Source organism: Palaemon carinicauda, chromosome 19 (assembly GCF_036898095.1).
Source record: "Palaemon carinicauda isolate YSFRI2023 chromosome 19, ASM3689809v2, whole genome shotgun sequence".
NCBI classification, from domain to species: domain Eukaryota; kingdom Metazoa; phylum Arthropoda; class Malacostraca; order Decapoda; family Palaemonidae; genus Palaemon; species Palaemon carinicauda.
This window is the reverse complement of record NC_090743.1, coordinates 123,405,138-123,424,475: the sequence shown is the minus strand read 5'-3', so window position 1 is coordinate 123,424,475 and position 19,338 is coordinate 123,405,138. Positions and strand designations below refer to the sequence as shown.

Here is a 19,338-nt window from a genome sequence, read left to right as displayed (position 1 = left end):
ATAAAAAACGGAGAAGAAGAAGTAAAGCTCAGTAAAGAGAAGTGCCGTTGTAACTGTTTTTCGTAGTAAATTAGTTTGTTTACTACTGTCATACAAGAAGCATGTCCTGAGTGCTGCCGTATTTCTATGAAGATTTGTGGACATTGAATTAATCTAGCTTTTTATCGCAGTGACATCAAAACATGTCAAAATTGTTCTTAAAAGTGAAGTAAGTAATTATTAGTTAGTTTATCAGTTTTCGTCTATCTAGACTTGTTGGAGACATGCCTAGTAGTAGGCGCTCGTGTCAAACTACGAAAATATATTTTTTTTTGAGTAATTACTCATACTGCTAAGTCAGTTCATGACTAACCTAATGCTATGCCTATTTCAAACTACGTCAACCTTAAAATGGTTAACAATAATCGGGGCGTATGTATGATAGCGGCCACCTCTATGTATGATTACTGATATCTTAGAATACGGCAGTGTAAGGGGGGTCGCAAGGGTCTGTTAGGTAAGTAGGTAAAGACACGGCTAGTAGGTTAGGTTAGGGGGGAAAGTTGAGGTTAGTTGATGTCCATTTTTAATCCACAAGGGAGGAACTGGCCAATGACATACAAAGCCTCCGTTATTTTGGACAGACTGGCTGTGAAATTCCTATAGTCGTGATGGGAAACCCATATTTTAAAAGGGGAACAAGAGCCTTTGTATATCACTGGCCAGTTCCTCATATGTTCATCAAAAATGGACATCAAGTAACTTGAACTTTCCTCCCTAACCTAACCTACAAGCCGTGTCCTTACCTACTGGGTGGGGGGCTGACCCCCCCTGCGACCCCCCTTACACTACTGTATTCTAAGTTAGACATAATAATACTTATAGGTGGCCACTATCATACATACACCCCAGGGAGCAAACACAAGAAATCACCAAACTTACGGTTCCCAACCTAACCTAACTTATGAGTAGTATCCTGTTGTACTTACCTACTGGGGTGGCAATATGTCAATTTTATTTCAATTATACCATTTTTAGAGAGTGTGTGTAGTGGCGTAAGAAGTAGTCTAACAGGTTGTTCTGGTTGTTTGCGGTTGAAATGAAGGTCAAATTCGGTTAAAGCATGTCATTTACTACAGGAAAGCATATATTTTCTGTTCAAAATGTTGTCCCACTCCCCTTGTTATAACTATACTTGTGTACCGTTCATAAATACCTCCCACCGATTGTCAATCTTAGTTAGTAGGATACCCTTTTCTAAAGCATGTTAAACCTTTTGATGTTTATTCCCATTCAAAAGTTGGGTGGGGGTACAGCCAAGGCCGTCTCGAATACAGGACTGGTCAGTGGGGGTAGAAGTAGGTCAATTGATATGGAGACGGATAAGGTAGGAGTTAAGTTGTGACAAGACGGATCAGATTAAGTCCTCAGGCTAACGGGAACACCTGGCAAAGCCACAACCCTTCTTTCTCTCACACAAGCACTGACTATACATACACACTGGTTTCTTCTTTTTTTTTTACTGTCTACAGATGATAACCCTCATGGAAAATTAAGGAATCCTACACACCAATGAGAGACGGTCTTGATAATCTGGTTAAAAATTAGATGAAAAAAAGTAACAACATTATCAAAATAATACTTTCCCGTGGTACTAGCCTAATTAAAAATTAAAAATAAAACACACACACTGTTAGTATGCTACAAATTTTTTATTTTATCATTGTTTTTACGAAGTTGTTTTTCAGCCACTTCGGTAATTCCCCTTGCAGTTCGGTACACATCACATAAAAGGCATTAGCCTGGATACCAAAACAGTAATATTTTCTGTAATAAAAGCAGGAAATTGCGAAGAAATAGAGCGCAACCCCTTTACTCACAGCCTACAGTAGCAGTGTGATAGCGCTACTTCGAACACGTGGGACCTTTCTTACCCCCCCCACTGACCTGGCCTTCTTTCGAGACGGCCTTGGTACAGCGCATATGGCCTTCACACAAAAATGATGTTCGCGAACAATTTTTTTTTTTTTTTCTTTTTTTTAAATAGAAAATCAATACATCCAAACTATATTAGCTTAAGGCTTTTGATTCATTGCATTATATTGGCAAATGTAAGAAATGTAAGAAAAACAACTGGAATGCCAAAAATATAAAATATGGGATCTTGTAAAGATGGATAACCCATGAGCCTGCTAAGGTTATCCATCTTTACAAGTTTGAAGAGTAGGTTATTCAACTTTACAAGTTGACTTATTCAACTTTACAAAAGGACCCTGGGGTTATTCATCTTTATATAGGTAGGTATTGGGTTATCGTCGTTAGGATACATGAAAATAGTCGAGTCTCGAAACGCACATACACTCTTGCCAATAATTAGGAAAGTTGTTTACCCTCAAACGGTTGTACATAGTGATCAATGGAAGGCTTATTATAATATTGAAAAAGAACTAGGTCTCTCACATTATACTGTCAATCATTCGTTAAACTTTGTTGATAAAACTACTGGTGTGCACACGCAAGCAATAGAGAGCTATTGGAATAAAATAAAGGCACATATTAAAAGCATGCGTGGCTGTAAACGAGAATTCTTGAATTCTCATCTGCATGAATATATGTGGCGTGAAAGAAATAGCACTAATACATTTTTTGCTTTTTGTGGTGCTATCGCTAATCAATACAAATTAAATTAGTTAGGATTTTATCGTTTTTGTTTTTATATAAATAGATTTCCCATATTTTATTTTATTCATTTATAACTTACATTTATGTATTTATAAATAAATGTTTGACATTTTACTTTTTACTCGCATTTATAACTTGCATTTATGTATTTATAAATAAATATTTGACATTTTACTTTTTGTTTTTGTTTCCATCATTTATTTTATTTATGAGTTTTCAATATTTAACTTAGCCGGTGATTATATAGCTGCAACTCTGTTGCTCGACAGACAACTCTACGGTAAAAACTCGCCAGCGATCGCTACACAGTTTGCGGGTGTGCCCAACAGCGCCATCTGTCGACCAGATACCCAGTTCTCAATGTAAACAAAGACTCAATTTTCTCTCTGTCGAGGTATCGACAAGACGTACTTTACTCGCTGTTGCTAAACTGGAGTTTTTCACATCTAATTGGTGAAGTACTATATTCTAGTTTTGAGCTTTCGCTGTGCAGGGTTTCTCTTCACGCAAATCCTTGAACTCTTTTTGATAACGGATTCTTTGTTGATGACTTTTTGATAGTTTTTTGGAATTTCCCTTGATCAATTCAAAATGGCTGACCCTTCACAAGTCCCCAAATTTAGGAAGTGCAATGCTAGGGACTGTTCTAGGCGTCTTCCGAAGGCTTCTATCGACCCTCACACTGTTTGTTCCAATTGTCGGGATAAAACCTGTCAATTGGAAGATCGGTGTGAGGAGTGCGTTGGCCTTTCGGAATTCGATTTTATCGAATTTCAAAAGTATACACGTAGGCTAGAGAGAGATAGAGTTAGGAGAAGTTCTTCTCGTTCTATTGATATATCCTCTCCTCATGCCCCACAACCTATTCCTTCCCCTGTAGTGGTTGCTCCTAACCCCCCTCCTGGCACTCAGGAACCATCGATGGCTGATATGATGCGTGCCATCCAGGCTCTGGGTGAGAGAGTTGAGTCCCTTGCTAGTGACCGTAATCAGCTCATGGCGGATGTGAAGGAGTTTAAGTGCCAAAGTGCAGTGGGAAGTGCTAAAGTGCCGAGTGATAGTGTTGTGGATAGTGTTGCGCTTGAGGGTTCGTCTGTTCGTGCCTGTCGTCCTCCTAGTCCGGGACCTCTTGCAAGCTCCCAAGTCCAGGGGAGAAGCAATGTCGTACGACGCATGGGTTCGAGAGGCTTTAATCAGCGAACAGACGTTCCCTCCGTGGTATCGGGCGTATCTACCCAAGATCGCTCCTACCTAACTAAGACGAGAGAGCCCATTTATACCTCGTCTTCTGAAGGTGTTTCTCGCAAGAAACTTTGGACCAAGGTCTCGCGACCGTTAAAACGTAAGTCGGTCCCTTCAGCACAAGTCCAACGGCCCGGTTGCAGCCACTGGGTCAGTTCGGACTCGCTGCCGTCATCCGATGATTGCTCACCGCCTAAGAGAGGCAAAGCGGTATCGCTTCAGACAGTAACACCGTCTGTCGCCGCACCTGCTCCCGTAGACCCTAAGTGGTCTCTACTGCAAGACATGCAGTCTAAACTTACGTCTCTGATGCAGGACTTTCGTGCGGAGAAGGTTGCTGCCGCACCAGCTAGTGCAGTACCTAGCCTACAACCCTCCACGCGATCGGTTGTGCGTCCTGTGGACGCTGAGGTAACCTTCTCACGCACACCAGTTGAGAGAGTTCCTCCACCCATGCGTTCCAGTGTGATCTGCCAGCCGCATGTTGACGTTAAGCGACGCACGGAGGTTGCCGTTGACGTTCTGGATGTTCAACAACCGTCAGAGTTGCTTTGTTTTGACGCGGTGCGTCAACCTCCGCAACCCAGTGTGGTTTCCACTGCGCACCCTCATCAGTCCAGACAGTCTGGAGTAGACGCTGTGCGTCCCCGCGCTGCCATGGTTGTTGCCAGCTCACAGACTGGGCAACAGTTCCATGACGTTGCGTCCGGCTCAGTCACGCATGCACCAGTGCGGCCGGACTCAGCGAACCAGCCGTTACCCACTCCGTTGCCGTTTCCTCATCAGTTGTCGGATGAGGAACTTTCTGATGATGATGTTGCTGCACACATAGATGAACCACAATCAGAATTGGACGAGCCTAAGTCTACTCAACCCTCTTTGGACTTTAGAAAAGTTTTAGCCATTTTCAAAGAGATGTTTCCGGACCAGTTTGTTTCTGTGGCTCCTCGTTCTCCGCCTTCAGAGTTTGTGTTAGGCATGCCGTCTACCACTCCTGCCTTTACTAGACTCGTCCTCGCACGCTCGTCCAAGAGAGCTTTGCGGGTGATAGGAGAATGGTTGCAGTCCAAGAAGAGTTTAGGGAAGACAGCCTTTGCGTTTCCCCCTGCTAGACTCTCTTCTAGATCGAGCGTCTGGTACGCCACGGGAGAAGTTCTCGGCTTGGGAGTTCCTGCCTCTGCCCAGGGCGACTTCTCAAGTCTTGTAGACTCTCCCCGCCGCCTTGCCATGAGACGCTCAAAGATATGTTGGTCATCTTCGGACCTGGACCACCTTTTGAAAGGAATCTTTAGGGCCTTCGAAGTTTTTAACTTCTTAGACTGGTGTCTAGGAGCCCTAAGCAGGAAGATCTCTCCGACAGAGAAAGAGACTTCCTTGCTCATTATGTCCTGCATGGACAAGGCCGTACGTGATGGGTCTAATGAGCTTGCTGCATCATTTGTGTCCGGAGTCCTTAAAAAACGAGAAAATCTCTGCTCATTCCTTTCAGGTGGAGTTACACAGTGCCAGAGATCTGAGCTTCTCTTCGCTCCTCTTTCCAAGTGCCTTTTTCCAGAAGTCCTGATTAAGGAAATAGCCGCTTCGTTGGTGCAGAAGGACACTCACGATCTTGTTGCGTCCTCCGCTCGCAAAGCTCCCCCTTTGCCTACCTTGTCAGCTAGACCAAGGATGGACACTCCAGCGTCCCGTTTTATTCCGCCCTTTCGTGGCAGAGCCTCCAGCAGAGGAGGTGCTCGTGCCGAAGGCAAACGAGGAAAGAAGAAAGGATCCAAGTCCTATAAGGGCAGAGTCTGACTGCCCGCATCTAAAGACAGCAGTGGGAGCCAGACTCAAGAACTTCTGGCAGACCTGGGAGAAGAGAGGCGCAGATGCACAATCTGTGAAGTTGCTCAGAGAGGGGTACAAGATCCCTTTTGTACGGAAACCCCCTCTAGCAACGTCTCCCATCGATCTCTCTCCCAGGTACAGAGAGGAAGACAAGAGACGAGCCTTGAAACGGGAAGTGTCTCTTTTACTAGAGAAGGAAGCGGTGGTCAAAGTCTCGGACCTTCAATCTCCGGGATTCTACAACCGCCTCTTCTTGGTGTCAAAGAAGACAGGAGGGTGGAGGCCGGTGCTAGACGTCAGTGCTCTGAATGTCTTTGTCACAAAGCAGACGTTCTCCATGGAGACCACAAAGTCAGTCTTAGCAGCAGTCAGAAGGGAAGACTGGATGGTCTCATTAGACCTAAGGGACGCCTACTTCCACGTCCCCATCCACCCGGACTCCCAACCTTTTCTGAGATTCGTTTTCGAAAAGGTTGTCTACCAGTTTCAAGCCCTGTGCTTTGGCCTAAGCACAGCTCCTCTTGTGTTTACGAGGCTGATGAGGAATACTGTATAGCCAAATTCCTCCATTTATCGGACATCCGAGCCTCCCTCTATTTGGACGACTGGCTTCTCAGAGCCTCTTCCAGTCGTCGCTGTCTGAAGGATCTAAAGTGGACTCTAGATCTGACCAAGGAATTGGGTCTCCTTGTCAATATGGAAAAGTCACAACTGGTCCCATCCCAAACTATTGTGTATTTAGGGATGGAGATTCACAGTCTAGCTTTTCGGGCTTTTCCGTCGGCCCCCAGAATAAGCCAAGCCCAGTTATGCATCCAGAACATGCTGAAGAAGGAACACTGCTCAGTCAGGCAGTGGATGAGTCTGGTAGGGACGCTATCATCCATGGAACAATTTGTGTCATTAGGAAGACTACACCTCCGTCCTCTTCAATACCATCTAGCTTTTCACTGGAAAAAGGACAAGACGCTAGAAGCGGTCTCGATCCCCATTTCCGAAAAGATGAAGTCTTGCCTGACTTGGTGGAAGGACAGTATCAACTTAAGAGAGGGTCTTCCCCTGGCTGTTCAGACTCCCAACCACGTTCTCTTCTCGGACGTAGGCTGGGGCGCGACATTAGACGGTCGGGAATGTTCAGGACTGTGGAACTCGAGTCAAAGGATCATGCATATCAACTGCAAGGAGCTGCTGGCAGTACATCTGGCCTTGAAAAGCTTCAGGTCTCTCCTTCGAGGCAAAGTGGTGGAAGTGAACTCGGACAACACCACTGCCTTGGCATACATCTCCAAGCAAGGAGGGACCCACTCACTGACGTTGTACGAGATCGCAAGGGACCTGCTCATCTGGTCAAAAGGTCAAAACATATCACTAGTAACGAGGTTCATCCAAGGCAACTTGAATGTCATGGCAGATTGTCTCAGTCGGAAAGGGCAAGTAATTCCAATGGAATGGACCCTCCACAAGGATGTATGCAAGAGACTTTGGGCCACTTGGGGCCAACCAACCATAGGTCTCTTTGCAACCTCGATGACCAAGAGGCTCCCAATATATTGCTCACCAGTCCCGGACCCAGCAGCAATACATATAGATGCCTTTCTCCTAGATTGGTCGCATCTAGATCTATACGCATTCCCACCGTTCAAGATTGTCAACAAGGTACTGCAGAAGTTCGCCTCTCACGAAGGGACAAGGTTGACGCTAGTTGCTCCCCTCTGGCCCGCGAGAGAATGGTTCACCGAGGTACTTCGATGGCTAGTAGATGTTCCCAGAAGTCTTCCTCTAAGGGTGGACCTTCTACGTCAGCCACACGTAAAGAAGGTACACCAAAGCCTCCACGCTCTTCGTCTGACTGCCTTCAGACTATCGAAAGACTCTCGAGAGCTAGAGGCTTTTCGAAGGAGGCAGCCAGTGCGATTGCTAGAGCAAGAAGAGCATCCACCCTTAAAGTCTACCAATCGAAGTGGGAAGTCTTCCGAAACTGGTGCAAGTCAGTATCTGTATCCTCGACCAGTACCTCTTTAGCTCAAATAGCTGACTTTCTCTTATACCTGAGAAAAGGACGATCCCTTTCAGCTCCCACTATCAAGGGCTACAGAAGCATGTTGGCATCGGTCTTCCGGCATAGAGGCTTGGATCTTTCCAACAATAAAGATCTTCAGGACCTCCTTAAGTCTTTTGAGACCACGAAGGAGCGTCATTTGGTTACACCTGGTTGGAATTTAGACGTGGTACTAAGATTCCTCATGTCAGACAGGTTCGAGCCGCTACAATCAGCCTCCCTGAAAGATCTCACTTTAAAGACACTTTTCCTGGTATGCTTAGCCACAGCTAAAAGAGTCAGTGAGATTCATGCCTTCAGTAAGAACATCGGATTTTCGTCAGAAAAAGCTACATGTTCGCTACAACTTGGTTTTCTAGCCAAAAATGAGCTGCCTTCTCGACCTTGGCCGAAATCGTTCGATATTCCCAGCTTATCGAATATGGTAGGCAATGAACTAGAAAGAGTCTTATGCCCTGTGAGAGCTCTTAAGTTCTATTTAAAGCGAACTAAACCTTTACGAGGCCAATCTGAAGCTTTATGGTGTTCAGTTAAGAAACCATCTTTGCCTATGTCAAAGAATGCTTTATCCTACTTTATCAGACTGTTAATACGAGAAGCTCATTCACATCTGAGTGAGGAAGACCAAGCATTGCTTAAGGTGAGGACACACGAAGTTAGAGCTGTCGCAACTTCCGTGGCCTTTAAGCAAAATAGATCTCTGCGAAGTATAATGGACGCAACCTATTGGAGAAGCAAGTCAGTGTTTGCGTCTTTTTATCTAAAGGATGTCCAGTCTCTTTACGAGGACTGCTACACATTGGGACCATTCGTAGCAGCGAGTGCAGTAGTGGGTGAGGGCTCAACCACTACAATTCCCTAATTCCATACCCTTTTAATCTTTCTCTTGAAATGTTTTTATTGTTGTTTTTTGGGTTGTCCGGAAGGCTAAGAAGCCTTTCGCATCCTGGTTGATTTGGCGGGTGGTCAAAGTCATTTCTTGAGAGCGCCTAGATTAGGGGTTTTGATGAGGTGTTGTATGGGTTGCAACCCTTGATACTTCAGATCCTAGGGGTCGATCAGCATCCTAAGAGGATCGCGAGGCTCCGTAAGGAAGACGTACTTAAAAGGCAGAGTAATTGTTCAAGTCGACTTCCTTACCAGGTACCTATTTATTTTGTTTTTGTTATTTTGATAACTTCTAAAATGAAATAAAAAACTCTTATCTCATAAAAGTGTAAACATATATTACTGGTCTCTACCCACCATCCTGGGTGTGAATCAGCTATATAATCACCGGCTAAGTTAAATATTGAAAAATGTTATTTTGATTATAAAATAAATTTTTGAATATACTTACCCGGTGATTATAAATTAAATGACCCTCCCTTCCTCCCCAATAGAGACGCAGTGGGACGAGGAGAAAATTGAGTCTTTGTTTACATTGAGAACTGGGTATCTGGTCGACAGATGGCGCTGTTGGGCACACCCGCAACCTGTGTAGCGATCGCTGGCGAGTTTTTACCGTAGAGTTGTCTGTCGAGCAACAGAGTTGCAGCTATATAATCACCGGGTAAGTATATTCAAAAATTTATTTTATAATCAAAATAACATGTTACTCAACTTTACAAGTTCGATTGTTGGGTTATTCAACTTTACAAGTTCGATTGTTGGGTTATTCAACTTTACAAGAGGTCCCATGGGTTACCCAACTTTACAAGATCCCTCCTGTGGAAAGCCTCGTTTATATAGTTGGGAAAATTTCAAATAACTTTTAAAGATGTGATTTTTATATGTGAATAATCCAAGTCAGTATAATTTTCTGGTGGAAAAGTTTTTTCTCTTATTACTTTGTATGGTACAATAATCAATATTTGTTTTTTAGGTATGCAGCAGAAGCAAAGTATGATGCTTATTTCACAGGAAAACGTATTCAGGTAAGGAATAGGTGAATTCATTTATTCTAATTATTCGTAATAAGATTTGTATGATGAAGATGAAGTACTGTTCATTACTAAACAGTATCAGTGGTTTAAGGTTTTCATAAGTGGAGTTTGTAATTACAGTATTTTGGACTTGATAAAGTAAAATCCCAAAAATTTGTTTTGCAGGTACTGTATGTACTTAACGGTCAAGGAAAAATTTTCATTCTTATGAGAAAGTATAGTTTTGTCGTATTTTAAAGCACTAGAATGCCATGTCAGAACATCCCATTCTCTCTTTTCAGGTAACAAAAGATGGCAAGTCATTGTTATGTGAAAATGAAAATAATGTTGGAATTGTGGCCTTTGACACCGGTAAAGTGAGCAGCCGAATCTCCTGTAAAAATGATGTTATCACATGCGTATCGTTGTCACCAAACAATTCTTCGCTTGTTGTAGCATTGAGGTCTACATCAGTACAGCAGTATGGATGGCCAGGTTAGCTAATGGCATTATGTTACCAAGCTTATTTGGTACTATTATTGATAGTCTCAAGATATGTGATCTTATTGATTGTCTCAAGATATATGATTTGTCTTTTGGATCCTTTAAGAAAATTTTGTGTACAAGTGGTCCTCTTGTTATGATGGAGATCTGTTCCTTCTCTGTGGTGTAACTCTAATTCTGACATATGTCGTAACACATCTAAATACAGTATTGAAATCATGCTATTCTATTCTATTTACCAAGGCTCTTCCCCCAAATTTTTTTGGGGAAAGCCAACATCAAAACAAGGAAACAAAAGGGGACCTTTACTCTCTCCGCTTCTCCCAGCCTGACGAGGGATTCAGCCGAGTTTGGCTGGTACTGCTAGGGTGCCTCAGGCCACCCTCCTCCATTATCCACTACAAATGAAGTTTCTCACGCTAAATCCCTTACTGCTGCTACCTCCGTGGCCACTAAGGCGACCGGAGAAAGCAGCAGGGTCTACCAGAACTGCGTCACAATTGCTCGCCATTCTTCCCAATTTCTAGCCCGCTCTCTTGCCTCTCTCACATCTATTTTCCTATCACCCAGAGCTTTCTTCACCCCATCCATCCACCCAAACCTTGGCCTTCCTCGTGCGCATCTCCCGTCAACTCTTGCATTCATCACTTTCTGCCAAACCACCTCAACACATATCCACTTTAGCTGCTAAATCATTTCTCACACCTGTTCTCACCCTCACTCTTCCGTTCGTAACCCTATCTAAACGAGATACACCAGCCATACTCCTCATACTCATCTCACACATTCAATTTCTGTTTCAGTCACTTTTATTCCTCACAACTCAGATCCATACATCACAGTTGGTACAATCACTTTCTCATACAGAACTCTCTCTACATTTATGCCTAACCCTCTATTCTTTACTTCTCCCTTAACTGCCCCCAACACTTTGCGTCTTTCATTCACTCTCTGACGTACATCTGCTTCCACTCCACCATTTAGTGCAACAACAGACCCTAAGTACTTACATTTATCTACTTTCTCAAGTAACTCTCTCCATTCAACATGACATTCAACCTCTCACCACCCTCCCCTTCCGTGCAACTCATAACCTTACTCTTATCCACATCAACTCTCAACTTCCTTCTCTAACATACCCTTCCAAACTCTGTCACTAATCGGCCAAGCTTCTCTTCTGTGTCTGCAACCAGTACAGTATCATCCCCAAACAACAACTGATTTACCTCCATTCATGATCACTCTTGTCTATCATTTTCAATCCTCAACCAAGCACTCGAGCATTCACATCTCTCACCACTCTATCAATAAACAAATTGAACAACCATCACGACATCACACATCCCTGTCTCAGCCCCCCTCTCACTGGAAACCACACGCTTACTTCATTTCCTATCCTAACACATGCTTTACTACCTACGTAGAAACTCTTCACTGCTTGCAACAACCTTCCACCAATTCCATATAACCTCATCACATTCCACATCACTTCCCTATCAACTCTATCATACGCTTCCTCTAGATCCATAAACGTAACATACCCCTCTTTGCCTTTTGCTGAATATTTCATGCATATCTGCTTAACTGTAAAAATCTGATTCATACATCCCCTACCTCTTCTAAAGCCACCCTGTACTTCTAAGATTGCATTCTCTGTTTTATCCTTAATCCTATGAATTAGTACTCTACCATACACTTTTCCAACCACACTCAACAAACTAATACCCCTTGAATTACAACTCGTGCACATTTCCCTTATCTTTATGTAGTGGTACAATACACGCACAAACCTAGTCTACTGGTACCATTGACAACATGAAACATTTTTAACAATCTCACCAACCATTCAAGTAGTCACACCCCCATCCTTTAACATCTCAGTCCTCACACCATCCATACCAGATGCTTTTCGTACTCTCGTTTCATCTAGTGCTCTCTTCACTTCCTCTCTTGTAATCTCTCTCTCTCATTCTCCTCTCCCATCACTGGCACGTCAACACCTGCAACAGCCATTATATCTGCCTCCCTATCATCCTCAACACTCTGTAAACTTTCAAAATATTCCACCCACTTTTTCCTTGCCGCCTCTCCTTTTAACAACCTTCCATTTCCATCTTTCACTTCCTCTTCAATTCTCGAACCAGCCTTCCTTACTCTCTTCACTTCTTTCCAAAACTTCTTATTCTCTTCATATGAACGACTCAATCCATGACCCCACCTCAGGTCAGCCGCCCTCTTTGTCTCAGTTACCTTGCGCTTTACTTCCACATTTTTGTCTCTCTGTATCTTTCATAGTTCTCTACACTATTAATCTGCAGCCATTCTTCAAATGCCTTCTTTTTCTCTTCCACTTTTATCTTCACTCCTTCATTCTACCATTCGCCACCCTTCCTCATGCTGCCTCCAACAATCCTCTTGCCACACACATCACTTGCAATCCCAACAAAATTTTCTTTTACTAACTTCCACTCTTCCTCTAAATTACCAGTTTCTCTCACTTTCACTCTGCCATATGCCATTTCCAACCTTTCTTGATATTCACTTTTTACTTCAGGTTTTATTAACACTTCAACCTTCACTACCTCCCTTTTACATCCCCCCACTCTTTTGCTACAGCTAATTCTCCTTCCAGCAAAAAATTGATAAGACATACCGTTAGCCATACCCTAATACGTGCACATCTTTCAATCTTCCAAACATTCTTCTTAGCAACACATAATCCATTAATGCCCTTTCTACCACTCTTCCTTTTGTCACTCTTACCCATGTATACTCATTATATTTCTTTTTGCTCAACACACTCATCTATCAGTCTCTCGCTACTCTTATTTTCACCTGGTACACCATACTTTCCATTGATAGCTTCTACCTCTCAGACACCCACTCTAGCATTTAAGTTGCCCATGACAACTACATACCGTAATTCCTTCTACTCAGTCCTTCTACACGCCTAGTTAATTCATTCCTCTCTTCATCGCTTTTCTCACAACCTGGCCTATACGCACTAACAAAAGCCCAACATTCCTTACCCAACCTAACCCTTACCCACATTAACCTAGATGATATCTCCTTCCATTCCACTACTTTACTTATCATCCATTCACTCAGCAATAAAGCCACACCCTCTCTTGCTCTTCCCCTTTCAATTCCAGACACTACTAGTCACTTCATCAAACACCACTTCACCCTTCCCTTTTATTTTTGTCTGTCACAAAGCCAATATATCAATCTTTCTATTCCTAAACATACTTCCAATCTCACATCTTTTACTCTCATCATATTACATCAACGCACATTCAGACACCCTAAAACTAGAGTGCGGGGAGCAGTCCCTCTCCCCCCAGCTCCACCTCTTTAATATCTCACAGGAATAAGATACAGGAGAGGAAGGGTTCCCAGTCCCCTCGTCTCATCCCTTTAAGTAACCTCTTATGACATGCAGGGATACGTTGGCGCTATTCGTATTGTTGTTATGTCTCTATGGCCACAGGGGGCATAACAATCGCACACCCCTGTGAATACAGTACTGAAATCATGTCCATGCAAATACAGTAAAGTAAACTGAAGTCAACATCTAGGACATAAAACAGATTCTAATATTGAACTATAACTAAGACTAAATACTGTAAACATATGAAACAGTAAAAATAATACAGTAATACAACTTTCACCTTATGGGATATGCCTCATAGCCATGTAATGTCGTAAGACGAGACCACCATAACCTGAGAACACCATAACCTGAGAACCTACTACATAGCCAAGTTTTATTCTTTTTTTACTTGAACTCTTAATTTACTTTGTTCCTACACAAACACAAATCCTCGTCCTTTCACTGAAGAATGCTTTCAGCGAAGCTGGATATGGCTGTTAAAACTTTAATGAGGTGATGGTAGTTACTGGTTGGTGGCGGGGAAGCCTCACCCACTCGATAGGCCCCTGAGCCCTCACTTTGTTTTCAGCTACGGTATAGTACAGACATACTTCCAGCCCCCTCAACTGGCTGTTTTTATCTTTTAGCTGTTTCTTTTAGATTATTGTGTTGGTAGACACTCGTTGGTGGGGGATATTTAGAGGAAAGAATGAATTTGTAGTGGTTTCCCGATAATTAAAGTCATGTGACAGTTTTCTGTGCAAACCTGTCAATATCCACTCTCTTGTTCCTGTTACACAGCATTCCTGTTTGCTCTTTGTTCTCTCACATCTGTGGCTGGGCTCTGCCATTCTTTTCTCCTTTATGAATGAACAAGTCCAAAAAGATTGATCAACAGCAGTCGAGTACCCATGACTCCTACCATTTCCCCCCCCATAGGATAAAATGCTGCGCCAGTCCCCCTGACTCCATCAAAGATAATTCAGTGCTGAGGACTCCTGTTTGCTCACTCTCCTTTTCGCATGGAGTCCTCAGATGAGGATTCACCACACACAAGATCTTCACGAACTCAGTCTTTAGTGGCTAGTCCTTTGCACAAAAGTTTGTCTAGTCAACCTCATTAGACTTCACACTTAAAGCCTCCTATACGCATGTAATCTCCCCATAGTGTGTGCTCTGACTCGCACGTACAGTTTCACCCCCATGTTCACCTTCTTACAGCCCACATTTGGGTTCTAGTAATGCTAGAGACTTAAGAGCTCTACATTTACCAGCACACCCTACACAGACCTAAAGATTTTAACTGTATCATGTTGCATGAAATCCCTACAGAAACATTCCAGGAGGGTACAAGGCGCTGGATCTGTATGCACCAAATACCCTCATACCTGTTCCTTACTCCCTTGCCAGATCACCATATGCACCCAATATTAATTCATGCGATCTGATCTGTCATTTTAAGAGTAGGGTCTTCCTGAGGATAGTTCCCCACGCACATGGGATCCATGTGCATCGGGAGACACGTATGCAAGCCCTACATGTTGTATTTTAATGGACTGCCTTTCACATGTATGAGTGCAAGGTCTCCATGCAGATGGTCTCTAATCATGCTGCCTGTCACACTTCTGCATGCAGGGTTTCCTCATGTACATTTTCTGACAGTACAGCCATTCACGCATACGCGCAAGGTCGTCACATGGCATGGGCATCCATTTATTGTACACGATCGCCCGTATGAAGACTTCTACATGCACAAGATTCCATGTGTACTAGCTTTATAAGCACAATCGTTCCAGACCACTCCCAGGATCTTAGTTCTCCATCACCATTCAAGAGTTTTTGCCACCAAAGAACACCCTTGGGCCTTGACTGATTTCTCAGTGCCTACTAATTGCAGGGAAAGTACATACTAGGAACCTATCTACTTTGCCCAGCCAAGTAATGGAGATATTGGCACCTGTTCCAGATGGTGACCTAGCCTAACACATGCTGCATCTTCAGAACCAGGGTACTTGGACATTTCCCACGATAGTAAAACAGTCAGTTTGGTTATTGGGACCTCCCTTATTAGGATAAATCTCCTGTTAAAGGACAAGGTTTTGTATGCATTTAGGAACAAATTACTGTACAAATATATAAAGTACTTTGAATTTTTTGTAACTATACAAACCATAGTCCTCTAAGGAGCTCGAGATATACTTCCTGTCTCAACCACCCTGGAAGTCGTAGGCTGAAGGCAAAGTGAGGGCTAAGTGACCTGTCGGGTATGTGGTGGTTCCTGCCGCACAACAGTAATTACGTCAACCTCAAAGTTTTAACAGCTGTATCCAGATTTGTTGAAAGGATACTCCTGTTAAGGACTCAAGTTTGTATAGTTAGGAAAAACACAGATTGCTGTACTGTACTTTTTAAAATTTAAAATGTTTTCTGGGATTAAATTTCCCCCCAATGATTGGAAGAAAAACTTGAGAATTTTTGTGAGGTAGCAGATAAATTTTGTTTTTCTTCTTTTTTTATCTGTTTGTTATATTGCTTTCAGAATTTTATTATTTATTCATATCTAGGTGGTTAAATACAGTACCAGTAAATAAGTGTCCTCTTTTAATCACTTTCTCTGTCCTCAAGTAGTTTCAATTAAGTTTGTATCATTGATAAAGTTTATATGAAATTAACTTTTCATTTTGGTTTTTGATTTTGGTATGAAATACATCTGTAAACCCATTTATAAATGGCAGATTTGGAGCTACAGCGAACTTTTAGATCCTATCACCGGGGTCCTGTTACTGTGATGGATTGGGATGCCTCGTCTACACTGCTGATCACTGGAGGTGCAGATTCTTCCGCCCGTGTGTGGGATCTCCATCAGAAGTTTTGCACACACAGTTTAAAAGGAGCTTCAGGAGTTTTTGGGTAAGTAGCTTTTGTTGGAGGAATCTGGAAGAGGCTGTTTATGACGCACAGCATTGGCGGTATTAATTAGTTAGCACTGAAGGAAATGTTTCTGAATGAACTTAAGAAAACAATGTGTTTTGACAAGTTTTCATGTCAAAATTGATGGGTCATAGAGAACATATTTAGGGAAATAATGCTCATTTTCTATGTGTGTTATAAATTATCTTTTAGATTTTTACAGTTCCTATAAGCCAAGGGTTATGAGAGCCAAAGCTACCCCTCCCCCCTCCACACACCGGTGACTTGCTTCACTTCACTTTTGGCTCGGCGGTGATCAGACGTGTCTGCTCATCGCCCTCGTGACAGCCTTTAATTTTCTGCTTTTTCTTTTCAGCGTGTGTGTTGGTTGGAAGTTGACCTTCAGTTATTTCTTTACAATGCGTACATGCCCTGGAGCTGCCGGTCGTCCTTGTGGGACTTTCATGTCGGACGTAAATACGGATCCGCACACCCTCTGCCCTCAATGTCGGGGCCGACGGAGTGACCAGGAGAACATGTGCCGTGAGTGCAGGGAGTGGTCTGCCTCCCAGTGGGAGAGGTTTGGCCGTCGGCGTAAGAAGTCCAAGAGAGACCGTTCTCCTCCGGGGTTAGCCTTGAAGGAGGAAGGTTCTCGGGACTCTTCTTCCGCCGCCCAAACCTCCTCCGAAGCTCCCCCTCGTCCACCTCCTAAGGAGAGTCGGCTGAGTGGGAGCGCAGGCCCTTGTTCTGTTTCCCGACCTTCGGTGGGGGGAGAGGGCGTCGCCTCCCATAGTGAGGCGGTTCCCCCTCCTCCTCCGGGGGAGGTTATTGATAATGCCTTATCCAGTGATGATCTTTTACAGATTTGGTCGTCCCTGGGGCTTAAGGGCTTGCCCTCCAGGGTCCCTCTTATTGACCTTGTCTCGTTGGGGGCCGCTGTTAAGCAGTCGCCGGCGGTAGCAGAGGTAGACCCTCTGTCTATTGTCGACGTCGTGGTGACAGAGGCCTCCGACGTGGCTGGGCAATCCGCCGCAGGAGCTGTTGCGGGTGATGGTGCTAAAGGCTCTCCTCCTCCTTCCGTACATCCTTCGAAGGGGGAAGTGAGTCCTTCGGTCTCGGCTGCTGCTCAGCTTCCTTCTGAGGGAAGTGCTTTAACGGAGACTCCCCTTCAGAAGACCAATGGTCCCGACGATCTTCCCCGAGGCCGTCTCCGCCGTAGGGCTCACCGTCCGCTACGCCACAAGGGCCTCCCTTCCCCTTACAGGGGGACTAAGAGGCGCCTTTTTGGGTCTTCATCCTCCGGGGGGGACTCTCCTCGTCAGCCTCAACCTACAGCTCCGCCTTCCTTGAACCTCTCTGCAGACCGCTCACCATCTCCTGCCAGATCTTCGCCTTCTGGGGAACTCGTCACCCGACGGGCAACGGTTCCTTCGGGGCTAAGGGATCCTTCCCTTACGCGAGCAGTGCTAGCGCACAAGCGCTCTCCTGCTCGCCAGCGCTCTCCTGCTCGCCAGCGCTCTCCTGCTCGCCAGCGCTCTCCTGATCTTCAGCGCTCACCTGCTCGTCGGCTCTCTCCTGATGTTCGCCCCCCTCGCCAGCGCTCTCCTGCTCGTCAGCTCTCTTCCGAGCGTCAGTGCTCATTTGAGGACCATCGCCCTGCGGTCTCTGACCACCCTTTAGTTCCTGCTGAGCTCCCTGCTTACCATCTGCCTGGTCCTGTGGCTACGCAACATCGTGCTGCGCGTGTGTCAAAAACACATGTTCGCCAACGCGCCAGCGATCTCCCAGTTCCTGCTCGTGAACGCGCCGCGCCACCTGTCCTTTCACATGACACGCGTCGACCTTCTGCTCGCCAGCGATCTCCAGCTCGCCAGCGATCACCTACGCGCCAGCGATTACCTCCTCGCCAGCGTTCACCTGCTTGCCAGTGCGCACAGGCGAGCTTAGTATCGCCTATTCAACAGCGACCGCTAGCGCGCCAACGTTCTCCAACGCTCCTGAAGGAACATGGTTCGCCAGCTTCTAGCTCGCCATCGCGCGATCGCCCGCCTGCGCATGCTGCTCGCCATTGCACAATCGCCCTCCTGCGCATGCTGCTCGCCATCGCTCGTCACTGCACGATCGCCCTCCTGCGCATGCTGATCACCATTGCACCCCATCACGTGATCGCCCACCTGCGCATGCTGCTCGCCATCGCTCGCCATCACGCGATCGGCCTCCTGCGCATGCTGCTCGCCATCGCTCGCCACTGCACGATCGCCCTCCTGCGGATGCTGATCACCATCGCACCCCATCACGCGATCATTCACCTGCGCATGCTGCTCGCCATCGCTTACCATTACGCGGTCATTCACCTGCGCATGCTGCTCACCATCGCACGCCAATGCGTCGACATGCCACATCGCGCCATCGCCAACTTGAGCGACTGCACTCACCAGCTCGTCATCGATCGCCTGTGGATCTACATCGCCAGCGATCTTCCTCTCCTACGCGGCAGCGCGTTCCCTCGTCGTCGCGCCAACGCTTGCGTTCGTCGCCTCGGACACGCGTTCATTTACCTGCCCACCCTCGCGCCCGCGCGCCCGCGCTCCCGCGCAACCATTCGCCCTCACGCGACCATCGTTCGCGGCGAATTCCGCAGCCGGTGGTAGCAGCAGGAACGCGTGCTCCTAGACGGCACTCGGGATCACCTCCATCCAAACACAGGTTGGTAGTGCAGGACGAGGAGAGGTTAGTACATCATTCTTCCCCACCTTCTTTTCAGGCAGGTACCGTCGTGTCCACTCCAAAGGATCGCCCGATCCCTTTCCCTTTAGCGAGGATTTCGAACTCTGTGTCCTTGGAGCAGCAGACTTGGT

At 45.2% G+C, this 19,338-nt stretch overlaps 1 protein-coding gene across 1 annotated transcript in view; it reads left to right on the top strand.

Moving 5' to 3' along the window:
• Window positions 1-80: 80 nt before the first annotated feature.
• The window catches only part of LOC137658816 (transducin beta-like protein 3), a 76,367-nt gene continuing 57,109 nt past the window's right edge, over window positions 81-19,338 (top strand). The window contains exons 1-4 of the mRNA XM_068393888.1: window positions 81-208; window positions 9,654-9,705; window positions 9,996-10,188; window positions 16,306-16,480. Of these exons, the coding sequence (XP_068249989.1) occupies window positions 183-208; window positions 9,654-9,705; window positions 9,996-10,188; window positions 16,306-16,480 (446 nt within the window). The 5' untranslated portion in view covers window positions 81-182. The remainder of the gene's footprint in view (window positions 209-9,653; window positions 9,706-9,995; window positions 10,189-16,305; window positions 16,481-19,338) is intronic.